Consider the following 17,875-nt stretch of genomic DNA (forward strand, 5'->3'; position numbering starts at 1 on the left):
ATACCTAATTCAGGAGACATCTATAGTAAATTAACTTCAACCAGGAAGCTCATTTTTCCTTATCATTGGGATTGGAGTTCCCGATGTCATGCATGAAGCTTCCTAGCTGCTAACAGGAATGACATTGCTAAGATGTGGCCCACAGTGCTGTTCATCCTCCAGCTTGGTGGCAGATCCAAGCTCTACATATGCCATATGCCACATCTTAGTAACCAGTGAAACTTTATTTTTAATGTTCATGATAAACACTTATCCAAACCTACATTAAATTTATAACAGTACTGTTGGGTCTCTTTCCAACATAAATAGCAGCTAAAGCCCATTTCCCAGTATTCCTGGAGAAGGCTTCATGGTAAAGTTTTCCAGGCCAGAAAGAAAATTTGTTATCCATTGTGGCTTTTGTATTGCCTTTCCAAGTTAAAGCAATAAGTTACTGAGATTTGTGTTCCTGATTAATTACTTTGACATATGTAGTGGATTTTGGAGTGAGTGCCCAAGTGAGCAGAACAAATGGACGGAGAAATAGCTTCATTGGTACACCGTACTGGATGGCCCCCGAGGTGATTCATTGTGATGAGGACCCAAGACGTTCCTATGATTACAGAGTGAGTATGAGAATTCCGACAGGGAGGATTCAAAGTTGGGAGGGAAATGTCTGCATTTATTTTATGTTTTAAGGTTTATTTTATTTATGTGTATGTGTGTGTCTGTGTGAATGTACACAGATATAATGTCTTGGTGTCCATTGAGGACAGAACAGTATAGAATACCCTGCACCTGGAGTGCTTGGATCTGAACCCTGGTCCTCATGATTAATCAGTCAGTGCTCTTAATTACTGAGCCATCTCTCCAGCCTCAGCTACACCTAATTTGAATGATAAAAGAATAAAAAGTCGATCTTCCTTTTGAATAAATACAATTAATCAGGAATAGTAGCCTCTATTTCTATATGTGGTTTCATAGTATGAATAAGAATAATATTTTCTAATAATGAAGACAAAGTAGAACATTGGCACTGTCTCAGAATCAGGAGGGAATATCTGGTTCATGTTGTTGGCAACTTCTTTGTAAAAATATATTAGATGGTTTCAACTGGAATTTTAACTTCCAAGACCAGAGGAATTTGTAAACTCATTGAAATGAGGCCAAGACTGAGGCCTCAAGACTGCAATCTCAACTACTTTGGAACTAAGACAGGAGTATTCAGGCTGTCTGAGCTACAAAATGAGTTTGAGGTCAGGTTTTTATCATAATTAAGAGTGACAAAGAGGACTGATGATACAGGTCAGTGTTAGAAAGTCTGGCATTCATGAAGCTGTAAATTTTATTACCAGTTCCACACATAAAGAATGAGTGTAAAACAAATAATTAATCCTTATAAGTTCAAAACTAAAACTAATAATTTCATTACTTGCTGTACTGGAGGCAATCCTTGGCATTTGGTTGACCTCCAAAACCACAGAAAATCAATGGAATAGAAAAGAACCATTTTTGCTGTATATTAACATTTCTACTGCAATTTCTATTTGAAATGCATGTATATGCATACATGTATGCAACTGTTTATTACAAGTTAATATGAAAAGGAACAAAGCTCCCCATATGCTAAAAACTAGAAAAAGGAACCCTCACTCAACTGTCAATCTCGTAGCACACAAGACTCAATATCTGAAATAGATCAGTTTATATTTCCTCTCTTTGCCTTTCCCTCCAATCCTCTTCACTTGTTTTGTAACTGAACTATTTACTGAGAGCTTATTGTGGTTTTGGCACTACATTGGGAGCTAAGAAGATAACAGGAATAAAGTTCCTTAACTCAATGTTCTTCAAGGTGCCATGCTTTATATTGGTATAAATGTTGGAGTCCTCTAAGTACTTTAACCCCTTGCTTTTATTATTTAATCTCAAAATAATTAAAGGAAAACTATGCTTGCAATATCTTAAAAAGCAAAATTAAGCTATCTGTAAGTCGAGGCTCTAAAACTAGAGTAAACTATTTAAGAGTCAACCAGCAAAGAAGTGCAGGCCAACAGGAACCGGATGTAGATCGCTCCTGAGAGACACAGCCAGAATACAGCAAATACAGAGGCGAATGCCAGCAGCAAACCACTGAACTGAGAATAGGACCCCCCGTTGAAGGAATCAGAGAAAGAACTGGAAGAGCTTGAAGGGGCTCGAGACCCCTTAAGAACAACAATGCCAAGCAACCAGAGCTTCCAGGGACTAAGCCACTACCTAAAGACTATACATGGACTGACCCTGGACTCTGACCTCATAGGTAGCATTGAATATCCTAGTAAGATCACCAGTGTAAGGGGAAGCCCTGGGTCCTGCTAAGACTGAACGCCCAGTGAACTAGACTGTTGGGGGGAGGGGGACAATGGGGGGAGGGTGGGGAGGGGAACACCGATAAGAAAGGGGAGGGGGGAGGGGGATGTTTGCCCGGAAACTGGGAAAGGGAATAACACTCGAAATGTAAAGAAGAAATACTCAAGTTAATAAAAAAAAAAGTGTTATTTCGGTGGCAGGACAATGGAGGCTGACGTAAAGATCTTGCTCTGTGTATTTACAGGTTATCAATGTTCTTAAGGGATGGATGGTACTGGGCTTTGTATGTTTAGGTGGGCAATTATATCTTATCAATTGGATCTAAAAAAAAAAAGTCAACCAGCACTGCTACTAAAGTGCCCTTTACCCTTTTTAGAGCTACATTTACATTGCCTGCGTGTGTGTGTGTGTGTGTGTGTGTAAAAGCACACATGTGGTGTTCAAAGGACAACTTGCAGAAGTTAGTTCTTTCCTTTCAAAATGTGAATTCTAAGGACTGAACTCATGTCAGCAGGCTTGGCAGCAAATGTCTTTACCCACTGAACTAACATACCAGCCCCTTTCAATAATTTGAAAAAAGAAGTACAGCTAATGATGGTGAAGATACTTTGTAAGACCTTCATAGTTATTCTACGCTCCATTAATTGTATTACAGGAGCTACTGAAATGTGTATCTAATAATTAATAAGAAGTATTTCAACAAATATAGTTTATATATAACATAATTTATATATCAATGTTTAACTTATAAATTATCAAGTACATCTGTCTAGTAAATGTATTTACATTTTTATACACATATATGAATATATATTTATATATCATATGTGCATATGTGTATATATGTACATATCCTATGAAGTAGGTGCTGTTAAGATATATTTATTCTATACTAAATGAAATTGAGATACACAGAATTAAGTCACTTTAGTCACACATAGATCTTAATATTAAGACTTCATTATAAAAAGTTATTTTTTATATTTAAAGTGTAGCATGAGTAGAAATGCATGCAAGATGAACAACCATTCAGCGACTATCATTCCACATGAACCTATGGTATAGTGAAGTGTGGCTAGTCATAGACTCAAATAATGTCTTCCTGTAACTTTTAGTCTATAATGAAGCTTCATTTTAGAAACACATGAAATGGTTGTAGAATTGATATCCAACCCCAGCCAAAATGGTTTTGAGACTCTTAATACTAATTTCCCATTTTAATATGTTTCTTGCTATCTTTTTCAGAGTGATGTGTGGTCTGTGGGAATCACTGCTATTGAAATGGCTGAAGGCGCTCCTCGTAAGTATAAGTGTTTGATACACTTGATGTATTTCAAAGTTTGTGAGACTACACTGTACAAATCTGTCTCTCTGGAATATGATGCTACCATTTGTAACAGTCAGCTTTTATTTGGCTACCCATATGTCATATCATGTACCAAATCATAAATGGTAGTTTTTCAATGATGTCCAAATGTCTTTGTGATCTATGTCTTATTGTATTATGTCTCTTATGTCTTACCTTCGATGTCTACCTCTTTGTTCATCTCTTCAAATTCAGAATATGAAATTTGGCATAAATTTTATTTTAAGATTTTAAGTCATAGAAGGAAAAGGGATTTAAGAACAGACTCAGTAGGAGGGCAGAAAAGTTCTGCATTGAGATTGCGAATGACAATCTTTGGAAAGATAGGTTATGGCCAGGAGCTTCTGAACTCACAAGGAGATAGGCGATCCTGCCTAAGAAGCAATGAGAATGGCCTTAGTCATAAGCAGCTCTAGATCGCCTTCCTAACAAACATTTCTCACTATTATCCTTACTCGCCTGGAGTATGAACTCTGCATGCAAACAATACTCATCAAGTTAACTGTAGCAATCTTCTAGGTTATCATAATTATCATCTCAGAGAGTATAGTTTTCCAAAACGACAATTATCAGATGATGTCTTCCAAGGTTTAGGTAAGAAAATTATCATCCTCTGATCTATTGTACATCATCAGGGTGTCCCAGAGAAGCAGAGACAGGGACAGGGTGCTTTGACAATAAAAAAAAAAAACTGAACCTTTTGGATATAAGGGCCTTCTTTAGTTCATATGTTATAGGTGGACACTTAAGCAATATGGGGGCGTTTACATGAAGGCTGGAAGATTTGTAGCAGCTTTCAAACACCATAACATAGGGAATAAGTCGAAGAGATGTGTTCCTTAGGCTCTGCCTTTTTTTTTTTGTGACTGAGTGAATCTTCTGCCTTGCATAAAACAGAATATGGACAAAGTCTCCGCCTGTAGAGCAGTACAATTTAATGTCATCTGCACCAGAAATGTCCCCGTTTTCAAATTCTCCTGGATATTATATGAAGTAGTTTTAATATTGTTGGCCATTTTTCTAACAGCTGTTTTTTTTTAATTTTTTATTAATTTGTTAGGTCAGGTAATGAAGACACTGGCTTAATGTAATGTTGCTATTAAAATAAATTTTGCTGTTAGTTATTCTGCATTTATTCATCTGTTCCTCTCTTAGTGACTATTTATATATGAATGAGAGTGTGGGATGAGCAGTGGGCTCGGAAGTTACTCATGTTCTTCCTAAATGTATCTGTTTCCCTTAACAGCTCTGTGTAACCTTCAGCCCCTGGAAGCCCTTTTTGTTATTCTACGGGAAGCTGCTCCCACAGTCAAATCCAGTGGATGGTAAAAAGGAATTTCTTAAACATATTGATTTAGTATTTTATAAAAAAATGTTTCCATTGATGTGATTATTCTTGTTTCAACATAGATTTAGCTGAATCTCTTTGCATGTGTTATTTTAGAAGCTTACAGCGTACTGTTTATCAACACCTTCTTTAGGAATCATATGCCCCGTTTAATCTTTTAATTGCCATCTTATTACATGAGCCTTACCATTCACCTGTTGCTGGAGTCATCGAAATTTCTAGTCTTAAGTAGAGAAGTCTGTTGACTTAACTTCTATTTCTGAGGTTTACATGACATCGTTGTATCATGTATCTTGTTAAGACATGGGAGATTTCCTAATTGAAAAGGCAATTGTAGTTCTAACAAGTCATTCAGAATATTTGACCTTGAAAGTTGCACAGGACTGGGGTAGGAACAGCGCAGCAGGTAAACAGTGTCATTCACCTCTGTGTTTCATTTCCTTCAGGTCCCGTAAGTTCCAGAATTTCATGGAAAATTGCATGATAAAAAATTTCCTATTTCGTCCTACATCTGGAAACATGCTTCATCACCCATTTGTCCACGATATAAAAAATGAACGACGTGTTGTGGAGTCATTGACCAAGCACCTTACTGGGATCATCCAAAAGAGAGAGAGAAAAGGTAGAAACTATCAAGTTTTGTATCGTAGAGATAAGATATACATTTATTTATTGCTTTTAGTTTTAAAGTACTTGTTTAAGAATTTAGTTTTGGATGGGGGTGGCACTAGAGAGTTGATTCAGCAGATAGAAAGCCCTAAGTTCAGTTCGCACCAACTTTGTGTTGTGGCCCATAACTATCCTTAACTCCATTGCAAGTAGACAAGTAGATCAGACACATCTATGACAGTTCAATAGCCTTTTGACATTTCATTTTATTAGCGCTGTATGTCACTAGTTCATTCAATTACCTCTTTTGGGGGCATTTCTCTATGAGATTATTAAGCTATTCCTGTGATACCATTTAAGTATTCATATTTATAAAACATAAAGCCTCATATTCAAATAGAATTTGGGATTATGGCTATATTATTTTAGTGAACTTCTAATTAAAAAAAATTTAATTAACTCCTTGGAGACAGATGTGTTCATAATTGCAAATTTAATGATTTAGTTTTGAAATAATTTGTATATACCCTACGAAGTTCATTTATGACCTAATCACAAACTTGAGATATGATTAAAGAAGCTAACTTATGTACACAAAGGTCAGCTTACACTTACTGATCCCCAAAGTAAGAATACGATTTAATCAATGTGCAGAAAAATACTGACGAAGCTCATATTTCATATTTTCTAGAAATGCATGCATTTAATTTCAGGGACTATAGATAGGGCCTCAAGTGTAGAACCTGAAAGTGACAGAAAGCACACTAAAATTAAATCAACTGTAGGAGTGACTGCAGCATTGTTTGTCCTGTCCACAAAATTATATGTCCTCTTCCTGAATGGGGAGCTACGCAGTTTGTTTATGTGCCTCCGATAATAATGTTATGGGCACCAGCATCATACAGCCCATTCTCAAATCGCTAGAGGAACATCAGCCATAATTTGCTGAAATCTAGAGGTGTAAGATTTCAAGAAATGTTATCTACAGAAAAAGTCCCCTTTAGTTGGCGATTTCTCCACAAATGCAATTATAGCTGTCCTAGGCAATTTAACACAGGGAATCAGAAGAGAACTCTCCCATTTGTAAGATGCCACATTTCAGTAATAGCACCTTGGTTGACAGGAGAGAAGCTGAATGCATTAAATATATTAAACATAAAACAAGTAAAGACAGACTATTTAGAACCTTGCATGTAGATCACCCCTCTGTCAAGGTGGGCTACTTAAGGGAAAAGCGCGTAAGAACGTCAGGGGCAAGCCAAGGTGTTTCTGTCACTCCTGGCTTGGGGTCATACACATAACTAAGCCTCTCTCGGAGCAGACTCAGGACTATCAGTGAGCATATAGGGCAGCTCAAGCGCTCATGGTTCTACAAGTCAAATCCACACCATCAAGTGGTTCTTGTCTTTTTCCTTCCTTTTCTCAACAGCAGCCATCAGAGTGCTAGGATGTTTTTCCTTATATTCAGAGAAATTAATCTGCCTGAAGTATATCTCTACTGTGCTTTAAAACTATGCCTAGACACTTGTCAACCTCACCAGCAAAGTATATTTGAAGATCTCTCTTACTTCTTACCTTCTTACCCATAGTAATTCACTCTGTCCTGAGCCATAGAAAGTCGCGAAGTCACTAAGGCGAGCCAAATGCTGTTTTTGCATTTCTTCCTTTTCTCTTTTTCACACAAAAGGAATACCTCTGGCCTTCGAAGGAGAAGAAGCTGTTAACGAACAATACATCACAAGGAGATTCAGGTGTGTTGGGAAAACTCAATTTATAATTAGATGATAGCATGTTACATAAGACAGTAGGTTTAATACTTTTTTGTCTTCTGCCCAAGACGACTTAATCCTGTTTGGTACAAAACCAAACACAAACAAAACTCACCTGCTTCTGTATGAGATTTTGTAAGGAAACAGTGAGAATTTTTGTAACTATTCCAAAAGGGCACATATCAGTAGAATGATCAAGTAGAACATGAACCTACTGTAAGGATTTAACCCATCAGCAGCATTGCAAATTACCTACTGAATAGTTCAGGCCTTGCAGGAACGAGGACAGAATTATTTGTTGTCTTTGTTGGTGGGTCTGTCTTTTAAAAATGAAAGCAATTCTCAGGCATGGCCTAGTTCCAGTGAACACTCACTATATGCCATTCTTCTGTATGCTTATTTTAGAGGACCTTCTTGCACTCCTGAACTTCTGAGAGTGCCAACCAGCAGCCGATGCAGACCACTCAGAGTCCTGCATGGAGAGCCTCCTCAGCCAAGGTGGTTACCTGATGAAGAACAGCCAGAGGACCAAGAGCTTCAGCAACTGCAGGAGGCAGCCAGGATGTTCATGCCTCTACATTCTCAGGACAAAACACTTAAGCCTTTACAAAAGCAGGCTCAGTTACCACAGCATCTACATGTGGCCCCTCAAGTGCTGATGCCAGTACAGGTTGAAGCAACAGTAGCTACGCCTCTAGCTAAAAAGATTCGGGCACCTCCCCAACTAAGCAAAGCAGCTTGGGGACTCACGTCACCACCTAGTCAGGATAACAAAGCTAGTTCTCCTGAGGTACAGGCCCCCATACCCAGAGAACAGCAGGCCCAGAATGATGCCTTAGAAACGGAACAGCCTGAAGATTTGGACCAGGTGCCAGAAGAATTTCAGGGGCAAGACAGGGCAGCTGAGGAGCAAAGGCAGGGCCAGGCCGCTGAACAAGAGCAGAGGCAGAATGGAGTCCCTGAGCAGCATCCAGAGGAGAATAGGGAACCTGAACAAGCTGAGGTGCAGGAAGAGGCTGTTGAGCCTCCACAAGCTGAGGTTGAGGAGAAGGATCCTGAGGTAATACAAGTACATGCCCGGGTGTTCCTGCCTTTACAGTCCCAGAACCATCATGTGTTCTTGCCTCTTCATCTGGACACACAGCTGCTAATTCCAGTAGGGGAACAAAATGAAGAGGCACCTCGGGCACAGGCCTGGGATCTGGAGGCCTCAAGGGCAGCTGGTGCAGTACAAGCACTGGTAGAGGGACTATCAAGAGACTTGCTTCGAGCACCAAACGCATTTACCTCAAAACCACTTGGTCCACTGCAAATCTTGTTGGAAAGTTTGTGCACCAACGGGTTTTACACTGAACCTGAAGCAGTACAGAAGAAAAAGTCAAGAGTTTCTAGCCTGAAGAAAGCAATAGTAAAAAGACTAACACCCAAGAGGTTCAGGGCAAAGGCATTATGGAGACGTCAAGATTTTGAATGCTCAGATGTAGAAAGCAGCAGGAGACGGCGCCAGCGTAGATGGGAGGAAATCTTTAATCAGCATGAAGAGCAACTGAGGGAAGTTGAAAATGTAAGAAATTTTTGATATTTTTCCTGAGTGAAAGCTGAGAAAATACGCTAGTCACTGCCTGCATACTTTCTCTGTGAAACCAAACAAAACCAAATATTCCATGTTCTACCAAAGATTTACTAATTTGCACTTCCAATGAATCATTCTGAAATCTCTAGATAATTGTGATCAAAAGAGGAAAAATTGCTTTAATAATACAACTAATGGTTTAATGTATCTCTATAGGAGTCATGGCTTAATTATTAGGGTTTTATTTTGCTTTGCTATACTTTTTCCAGTTATTCCCTTAACCAGTAAATGGATAGCATACAAACACTTAAAGTAACTATTTTGACTGCTGAAACAATCCTAATTTAAAATTCCAATTTTTATTTCTCTAATAAGTAACTTTCTGGGGCTATAGAGATGGCTTAGCAGATAAAAGCATTTACTGCTCTTGCAGAGGACATAGGTTCAGTTCCCAGAACCCCACATGGCAGCCTGTAGCAGCTTGTAATCGTCTGTCTTCCATGGGTTCCTGTCACATATGGCACACATGAATTAAAGTAGGCAGATACACATAAATAGCATTTTTTCCAGTTTCAAGTTGCTTGCTTATCTGTTATTTCTTGCCATAGAATGAAGGACTGTACTATTTGTGTGAACTGCATTCATTTGCACTTTGGGACTTTTAAGTTGAACCAAATGTAAGAGTAAGAAAGATGGCTCAGAGGTTAAGAGCGCATGCTCTTTCACAGGACTCAGTCTCAGTTCCCAGTACCACATGACATCCGACAACCATCTATAACTCCAGTCCTGGACAATCCGATACCTTCTTCTGAGCTCTACAAAAACTGCGCATGCATGGGGCACAGGCATACATTTTGGCAAAAATACCCTTACAAATAAAACAAAATAAAAGTAAATACATCTCTTTTGAAATGAAGACAAAACTCATTGCCATATTTATAACTTGTCTTCCTAATGTGCCTGTGCACAGGCCACAGAAGAAGTGGAACGTGACTGCTCATTTAAGAACAGTCAATAAAACTTCAGAGCTCCCGTGTGTGGGGGATTAAAATTTGACAGGCTTTTTTGAGTTTTATCTAGCACTATTAATTTGACAGTGAATAGTTTATAGGCTTAATAAGCAAATTAGTAAGGTCAGTATAGATTAGGAAAGCAGTTGTTTTCTAATAATTTTCAGTATTCATTTATATAAAAGGAAATGTTATTTGATAATTAGTTAACCACTTCTACTTAATAACTGATGTAGTAATTACAAGTGAACCTTTCCTGAATATCTAGATAAGTTATAATTTGAGTTTGTGCACATTAAGTCAATTAAGCGATTGGTAACTTCCTGGCACATTTACATAAGAAAGGATTTTAAAAAGTGAAAGGGGAATGTGCCAAAAAAGCAAATGGACACATTCCTCCCAGAATATAAAGAGCTAGAAAATCAGATGAGTTCGAAACCATGCTCTGTGGCCAGGAATAAGGCATATAACTTGCTAATGACTATTCTCAATGAGCTCTCTAAACCAATTAGAGATAATGGGATTTGCATTAGTGAACAAGACTTGTTTTTTTCCTGGAAATATGCCCAATATTAGCAGCAAAGAACATACTGTCACTGTTTTCAATATGTATGTGAGAAGCTACTTCAAAATAGAAATAAGTCAACTAGTAATTGTTAGCCATCCGATGAGCCTAGGTTTTCACACAGATGTCCGTATCCTTATATATGCATTCCTTATTGAATACTTAAAGGAAATAAAATTCTTTATACTACAGAAAAAGTCACAGTTCTTTTGAAATATGTGAAATTTAATCAGAATTTATAGACACGTAGGAGTGCTTTGCCATACCACTAAGAAAGATGCATATATGTTCATCATGATATGTGGGGAGATAACAGTGCTTGATTCATTTGATTGAACAATTTCTTAAACTTTGGGAGCTTAATTTTCAAGGAATGTTTGTACTCTGTATCACACATCTTCCTCTACTTAGGACAACATTTTGGAGTTATACCAGCTTACTAAATGTGAAAAGTTTTGTTGTGATTATGCGTTAATCAAGCATTAAATCAGATTCTTAATCTGGATCCCAGAGATAAGCTTCAGGAACCTAGCGGTTCACCCAAAAATGGATTCAATTGTGTGTGTCTATATTCAGTTTTCTGTAGGCAATCTGTACCTTTCCTTAGATTTTTTAAAGGGATCCTTAACCAAAAGTTATTAGAAACTGCTGGTTTAAATAATTTTTAAGTCTTTGGAAATTATTCATCATGGTTACAAAATAAGATGATTCTGTTGTTCTTATCACTTGCACACTCATAATGATTTAAATATTTATATTATTTTTGTTTCAAAGGATAGAGACGATGATGACTCATCAGACAATGATGAAGTGTTTCATTCAATTCAGGCTGAAGTCCAAATAGAACCATACGCTCCAAATCGTACAGGAAATGAGGTAAAGTTCTCAGTATGAGTTGTTATGACATTAATAAGTACCTAGAAAAGTGCCTCTTAAACTTAATGGTCTCAGGATCCCTTTATAATCTTAAATATTGAGAATTCTGGAAAGCTTTTCCATTATGTCATTCACTATCTAACTTACTGAAAATTAAAAGCAAAAAGGTATAAATACATTTAAAATAAAAGTAAATATAAGTGAAAAATATTTATTTTGCCAAAAACATTATTATACAGATGCCGTTGTCTCCCCTTTTCAAATCCTTTTAATCTGTCTTGTTTAATAGAAAACATCTGGATATTCATAACTACTTCATAATTCAATCTGTGGCCATATGTTGCTTTGCTTGAAATATATGTGCTTGAAATATATGTGTAAGAGCTGGCTTAGTACATAGAGGTTAGCTAAAAAGAGGAATTCGGTATAAATTTTTCAGATAGTGACTGGTGTGGATTTTCCTTCAGAGTCTCCTTCAAATACTTGTGCAAATTTGTTGGTAGCATGCCCAAACTAGACAAAATCTAAGGTAGTATTAGTAAAATATTACACATCCACAAAAATTCATTAGCCTGTCTTGTACTCTGAATAGAGATTCTGCTTATACATGATTTCTAAATTCATCTATTCATCTATTGAAAAACATCACTTCACTGTGTATATAGATTCTCCCAAATGTTTACATTCCATTTCACAATATCAGAACAGCATTTTAACAGCATTACCAATGTTTACCACAAATGTAGCTGAGTATTCATAAGTTGTCAAGTGTTCACTGACAGATACTAATTTACACGCTCTAATTTTCCATTGAGAGCTCATGCTTTTATCATTGCTGACAAGTGGACTCACTTTGGTTTTTTTCATCAAGTTGAGAAGGCGTTTCAGGAATTTTTTAAATATCCTATTTCACATTAAAGTGTGAGTATTCACTGTGGCATATGATCATACATCTTTTACCTTAATTCTGTCTATCCCTGATGGACTGTTTATCACAGATCTAAGTCAATTGGTCTATGACTCATTTTCTAACACAGGAAAAATTAAACGATTACATGTCAGGGTGACTTCCATTTTGATGATCACATCAAATAATACAGTATTTACAACATGTATTTGGGACTGGTGTTTTAAGTTCACTTCTTATGCAAAGACGGTAGCATTATCATGACTTCGTTCATAACAGCCAACATTCCCAATTCTTCTTGTGCACTGGAATTATTTAGTATATAAATAAATAGCCCTGACTTTGCTCTGGTGAGGGTACAGAATCAGCACAAGATACTTCACTGAAGTCCACTATGAAAAATTGTCAATGCTTTTGCAATGTAGTTTCTCAGAAACAAAATCTTGTGTGACTAAGATTATGGATTTATAAATACTAAATATTTACAGAGGGATTATGAGTTGGGCTATGTTGATGAGAATAGTCAATGGTGCCTTCTTTATTGCCTTAACACATGGCCTTGCTTGTATTCCCAGATGGTAGTCATTACCTTCAGTTTGACACAGACCAAGACGTTCAATGAGCAATGTTTGGATTGGAATGTATTGTGTCTTAATATATGAAATTCTCACTAATTATTTTCCTTCTTCCATTTTTCATGCCAAAGAATGTCAACTCATATTAAGCCAGGTCTTTTCTACTTTTCCATTATAGATGTTTAGTGATTTTTGTGTCACTTAGCTTCTTGAGCCTGCTGTGGTGACAGTACATACCCAACTCACCTACAGGACAGGCAGAGGCAGAAGAATCATTTGAACTCAGAAATTTTAGGACAGCCTTGTAACATAGGGAGAGTTATATGAATAAAAATGAAAATAACAATGAAATAAAATAAAAATAAAATAGAAAGTTCCTGAGACAAAGTTCATAAAAGCCTAGAGTATAATGCCAGTTGTTTAACCTGAAATTAGAAAATGGTTATTAAGGAAGATGCTTATCTTGCGTTGTGCAAAACATCTAGAATGACTCATTAGCCAAACCTGAAAGACAAACAGTGCTGTTCTCACTGATCTATTTATTGAAATAAAAGGACAACTTAGATAAGTCACTTCATAAGGCAAACTAATATATAAAGTCTAAGTGAAGTTTCTAGGAATTATTTTTTTACAATATACTAGCTTTTTTAAAAGTACATGATACAATTGTCTCTCCAAAGAGTCTAGGCGACTTTCTTATTACATGTCAGATGGCCTATTGGGGAGCCATAGCTGAAAATTACTGGGAGTAAATATAGTCCTTTAAAACTAAATGTGACAAGGCAGCACTCTGTGGCTCTGCCTGCCCTGCTAACAAAAAGGAATATTATTTCGTTGATGTAAGGCCACATCCTTTGGATGTGAACTTTCTTGAATATTTTACTCCATCAGATGAGTAGAGGAGTATAAAAACCCAAGATAATTGACTTAGAGGATAAAAGTATTTAGAACATCATTTACGGTATACTTTCCAAAAGAAACCATATTGAATTTTTATGTGTGAGTGATAACTTAGAAAATGTAGAGCTACTTTAGAAGGATATGAATTTGAACTTAAATTCTTTTGGGGGAGGGGGGGTGCTTTTTGCTTTCTCTAGACAGGGTTTCTCTGTGTAGACCAGGCTGGCCTTGAATTGAGAAATCCCGCTCCTGAAGGTGGAATTAGATGATTTTAGTTTGTACAACTTTAGAAGAGCCATTATCCTTCTCTGGGATAATGATTGCTCAATAATAACAAGAAAACTTTTGACTACATATTTTCCAGAGTCTACTTCTATGCTAATGTTCTGCTAATGTTCTAAGAAACCACCAGAAATTATTGTTAACTAGTTCTAAGGTTATAACTCTAAAAATAAGTTCAGTTTATAATAACTGTGTTTTTTAGTTAGATATTTGGGAAATATATGTGAAGGAAGTAATTTTCTAATAAATTAGCAACTCAAAGGAATTTATGATAATAAATCTTATCAATCCATTGTATTGTATCTCTAAGGTCCAAGAGAGATCTGCTCCTATGCCTTGCAACCGGAATCGTACACATCGTGTGAAATTTTCTCCAAGGTATGTGTCACTGTTTTAAAATTATTTGTGAGTAACTGTGAGACTGAAAAAAAACAAAATTTTGTTTCTTTGACATTAATTTCTGTGTGAGGTCAAAAATTCTATTATCACTAACATCATAGCCATTGGCAAAACTGGCTTTTATTTAAAAACCTAACTGCAGTGACCCAATAGCAAGATCTTCCAGTAACACTGCTCATATTTGGTCCATGTGACTCAATTCAATAATTACCTAACAATTTTAATAATATACTAATAGAAGTGATCACAACAATTTATTTGATACTATCCATTTTGCAGTAGGATTTAATACATGTCAGGTGAGTTTTCTCACATGTACAACATAATAAAAGAGAAATTGTTCATAAATGCAGAAGCTAATGCTACAGAATGAGAAAGCTGAAAAGTTTTCTGAAGTCCTAATCATACATATGAATCATTGTCCTATAAATAAGATCGCATATTAATAAGATGACATATGCGCATAGAAACTTTATTATAGTTTTAATTTCTGTAGCATTCTTGGTTTCAGTGATTTTTCAAAGATTATGTTCCATAAGTCAGTTTTCTGTTGGAAATGTAATTTTTAAAATAGACTAAACTCACAGTGGAGAGAACTTTAGTCTATGTTGACTTGGTCAGTCATTGAGCAAATAGCTATTGACCGTTCCTTGTATTAAGATATTAAGACAGAGTCAGTGAGGTGGCTCAGCGGGTAAGAGCACATTGTTTCAATCCCAATATTGACCTGAGTTCAGTTCCTTAACATGCACACAGTCAAAAGAGCAAATCATGTTCCACAAATTGCCTCTATGACTTCCACATATGCAGTGTGACTTTTTTTTTACTTCTAGTTGCATGCACACAAACACCCACGCACGTACGCACGCACTCTCACACGCATGCACGCACAGACACGTGTCCCTGCTGAAAAAAAAGTTTTATTGGATATTTTCTTTATTTACGTTTCAAATGTTATCCCCTTTCCCAGTTTCTGATCCTCAAACCCTCTACCCTATTCCCCAGTGTAGGGGAATGCCAGGATGATGGGGTAGGAGTGGGTGGAGGTGAGAGCACTCTCACAGAAGCAGGTGGAAGGGGAGGGGAAAATATGTTTTAATCACAGCTCCAAATAATTTTTGCCCTTAAGTAAATTGATTTGGACTTACTAATATAGCAAAATATTCATGGAAAACAATATGACAACTAAAATTCAAAAGTAAAGATATTGTACAATATGGACAGTTGATAGAGAATACATATATAATAAGCATAACCCTATGACGTAATTTTTTTAAATCTTGTGACTTTATATCTTCACATAACATCTATGGGAGAAAAAAATTTTTTTCTTTCTTTGGGTTTAGTTTGAGTTTCCTTCAGAGATGACTTTAAGAGATGAAGATAAAACTTCCCAATATGCTTATAATGATTATATACATACCTTCCTTAAACCTTTGCTCTCTCATTTTAGTGTCTGTGAGCAGGCTCTTTTGGAAGAAGCTCAGCAGCCGATGGACATCAGACCGAGGAACTCCCTAAATCCTCGGAATTTTCAAGCAGAATCAGGTGATTCAAAACTGAAAGTTTCAACATAGGCCTAATATTAGCAGCTTATATTTCAAAGGTATAAAAGAACTTCAAGGGGTTGGGGATTTAGCTCAGTGGTAGAGCGCTTGCCTAGCAAGCACAAGGCCCTGGGTTCGGTCCCCAGCTCTGGAAAAAAGAAAAAAGAAAAAAAAAAAAGAACTTCAAGAAGGATCACATGAAAATGTTAGGTAGGCCAAGTAATATTAAGACAAGATGTTGATTAGATTTGGAGTTAGAGTAAGCAGTGGGGCCTCTGAGGAATGGAATCCCAGAGGAGATAGATAATGGCAGGAAATCTAGAAAGCGCATTCAACTAGCCAAAGTGTAGTAGGGCTACTTTTATGACATCAAGTCAAATAATCGTGAGGACAGACTTCTTTGTCATTTGGTTTCATCTCTTGAAACTATGGCATGTACAACATTACACATTGATGAAATATTACAAACTTGTGGCTCTATTGAAAATACATGGAAAATTAATTGATCACATAATACTAAGATAGCTTGTAAAATTGCAAGTATCATTTCCAAACAGTGGTTTTCATTTCAGAGACTTTAAATCTATTATACATTTGTAAACATTATGAAAAATCCAAAAACTGTGCATTGCGTCATAAAACCTGCCATTTTCCACTTTTAAGTATGCAAGACATGTTTAACTAAAGAACATTTCCTCACCAAGCCTTCACTTTATTTGTGAAGAAGTTAGCATATAGACTTTTGTTAACTATTTATATTATAGGAGCTATAGAAGACCAAATATTCAAATATCTGAGTTTTAAAACCTTAGTCCAGCTTAGGAGAATAATATGATAAAACAGTTGTTTTCATTGTGTATTTTCTGATAAAAATCCTGTTTTGAAAAGATCAGGCAAAATTTTAGGAATGTTTTCCTTCTGTTTTGGTCAGTTATAAACTTGCTAAGACGTGGCAAACACATAAATTCTGTGGTCCATTCACTTGCCTTTTTGAAATAAAATAATCCATTGATATTAATAAGAGAAGGAAGCAGTACTATCTCTGCAAATACTAGCAAAACCTTTTAGGGCTGAGACTCTGTTATGTGTATGACACAGACCATGTGAGATTCCCAGTGGGTTTGCCTTCCCCATAGGAAAAAAAAAATCACCTCACCGTAGGCAAACCAGAGAAATCACTGAACACTCAACCTTTATCACAGGCCTACTTCTACCCTAAAAGACATGCAGTGTTACTTCCTGAATAAATAATAAGTAGGAAGGTTACAACAGTATTAGAGGGCAAGAATGCACATTCTCTGATATGGGATATAACATTCTCAATGATAACAGCATTTACAAATGCAAGGGGGTTATTTGTAGTGTCTAGACTGCCTATGTAGACTTAGTTTACAGATAAAGGGGGCAGTGATATTTATCTATTATATACCTAGAAATAAGCATTCCTTATAACAAATATGTCCACCTAGACCACTAATTTCTGAGCCTTTTAAATATTTGCACTGAAATTTTAAAACTTCTTATTATTTAGTACAGCATAGTTTTTAAAACCTGTACTGACCAAGTAAAAGAATTTGTACTTTAAATAGAAATGTCATCATAATGGAATTGTGCTGGCCAATGTGACAGTAAACAGCCATGTCACATGTGATTATTAAAATGAAAACAAAAAAATTAAATAAATGTTTAATGGTTTATTTCTTAGGTGCTTTAAATGCTCAGTAGCCAAAATGTTCATTGGCCATGGAGGGTAGAACAGACAGAAAGTATTTCTATTACCGCAGAAAGTTATTTCACAAATCATAACTTTCCATTTTCATG

At 36.4% G+C, this 17,875-nt stretch overlaps 1 protein-coding gene across 3 annotated transcripts in view; it reads left to right on the forward strand.

Moving 5' to 3' along the window:
- Nucleotides 1–17,875, forward strand: part of Nrk (Nik related kinase) — a 97,264-nt gene that overhangs the window by 52,123 nt on the left and 27,266 nt on the right. For 2 of the 3 annotated variants that reach the window (XM_063280008.1, NM_001411591.1), the window contains exons 8-16: nucleotides 475–605; nucleotides 3,574–3,628; nucleotides 4,941–5,019; nucleotides 5,489–5,664; nucleotides 7,339–7,402; nucleotides 7,826–8,984; nucleotides 11,343–11,444; nucleotides 14,419–14,486; nucleotides 15,961–16,055. In XM_063280008.1, coding sequence (XP_063136078.1) covers nucleotides 475–605; nucleotides 3,574–3,628; nucleotides 4,941–5,019; nucleotides 5,489–5,664; nucleotides 7,339–7,402; nucleotides 7,826–8,984; nucleotides 11,343–11,444; nucleotides 14,419–14,486; nucleotides 15,961–16,055 — 1,929 coding nt within the window. Of the gene's footprint in view, nucleotides 1–474; nucleotides 610–3,573; nucleotides 3,629–4,940; nucleotides 5,020–5,488; nucleotides 5,665–7,338; nucleotides 7,403–7,825; nucleotides 8,985–11,342; nucleotides 11,445–14,418; nucleotides 14,487–15,960; nucleotides 16,056–17,875 lie in introns of all 3 variants that reach the window. The other variant, NM_001191797.1, reaches the window with a different exon arrangement.

This window comes from Rattus norvegicus, chromosome X (genome assembly GCF_036323735.1).
Source record: "Rattus norvegicus strain BN/NHsdMcwi chromosome X, GRCr8, whole genome shotgun sequence".
Taxonomy (NCBI): domain Eukaryota; kingdom Metazoa; phylum Chordata; class Mammalia; order Rodentia; family Muridae; genus Rattus; species Rattus norvegicus.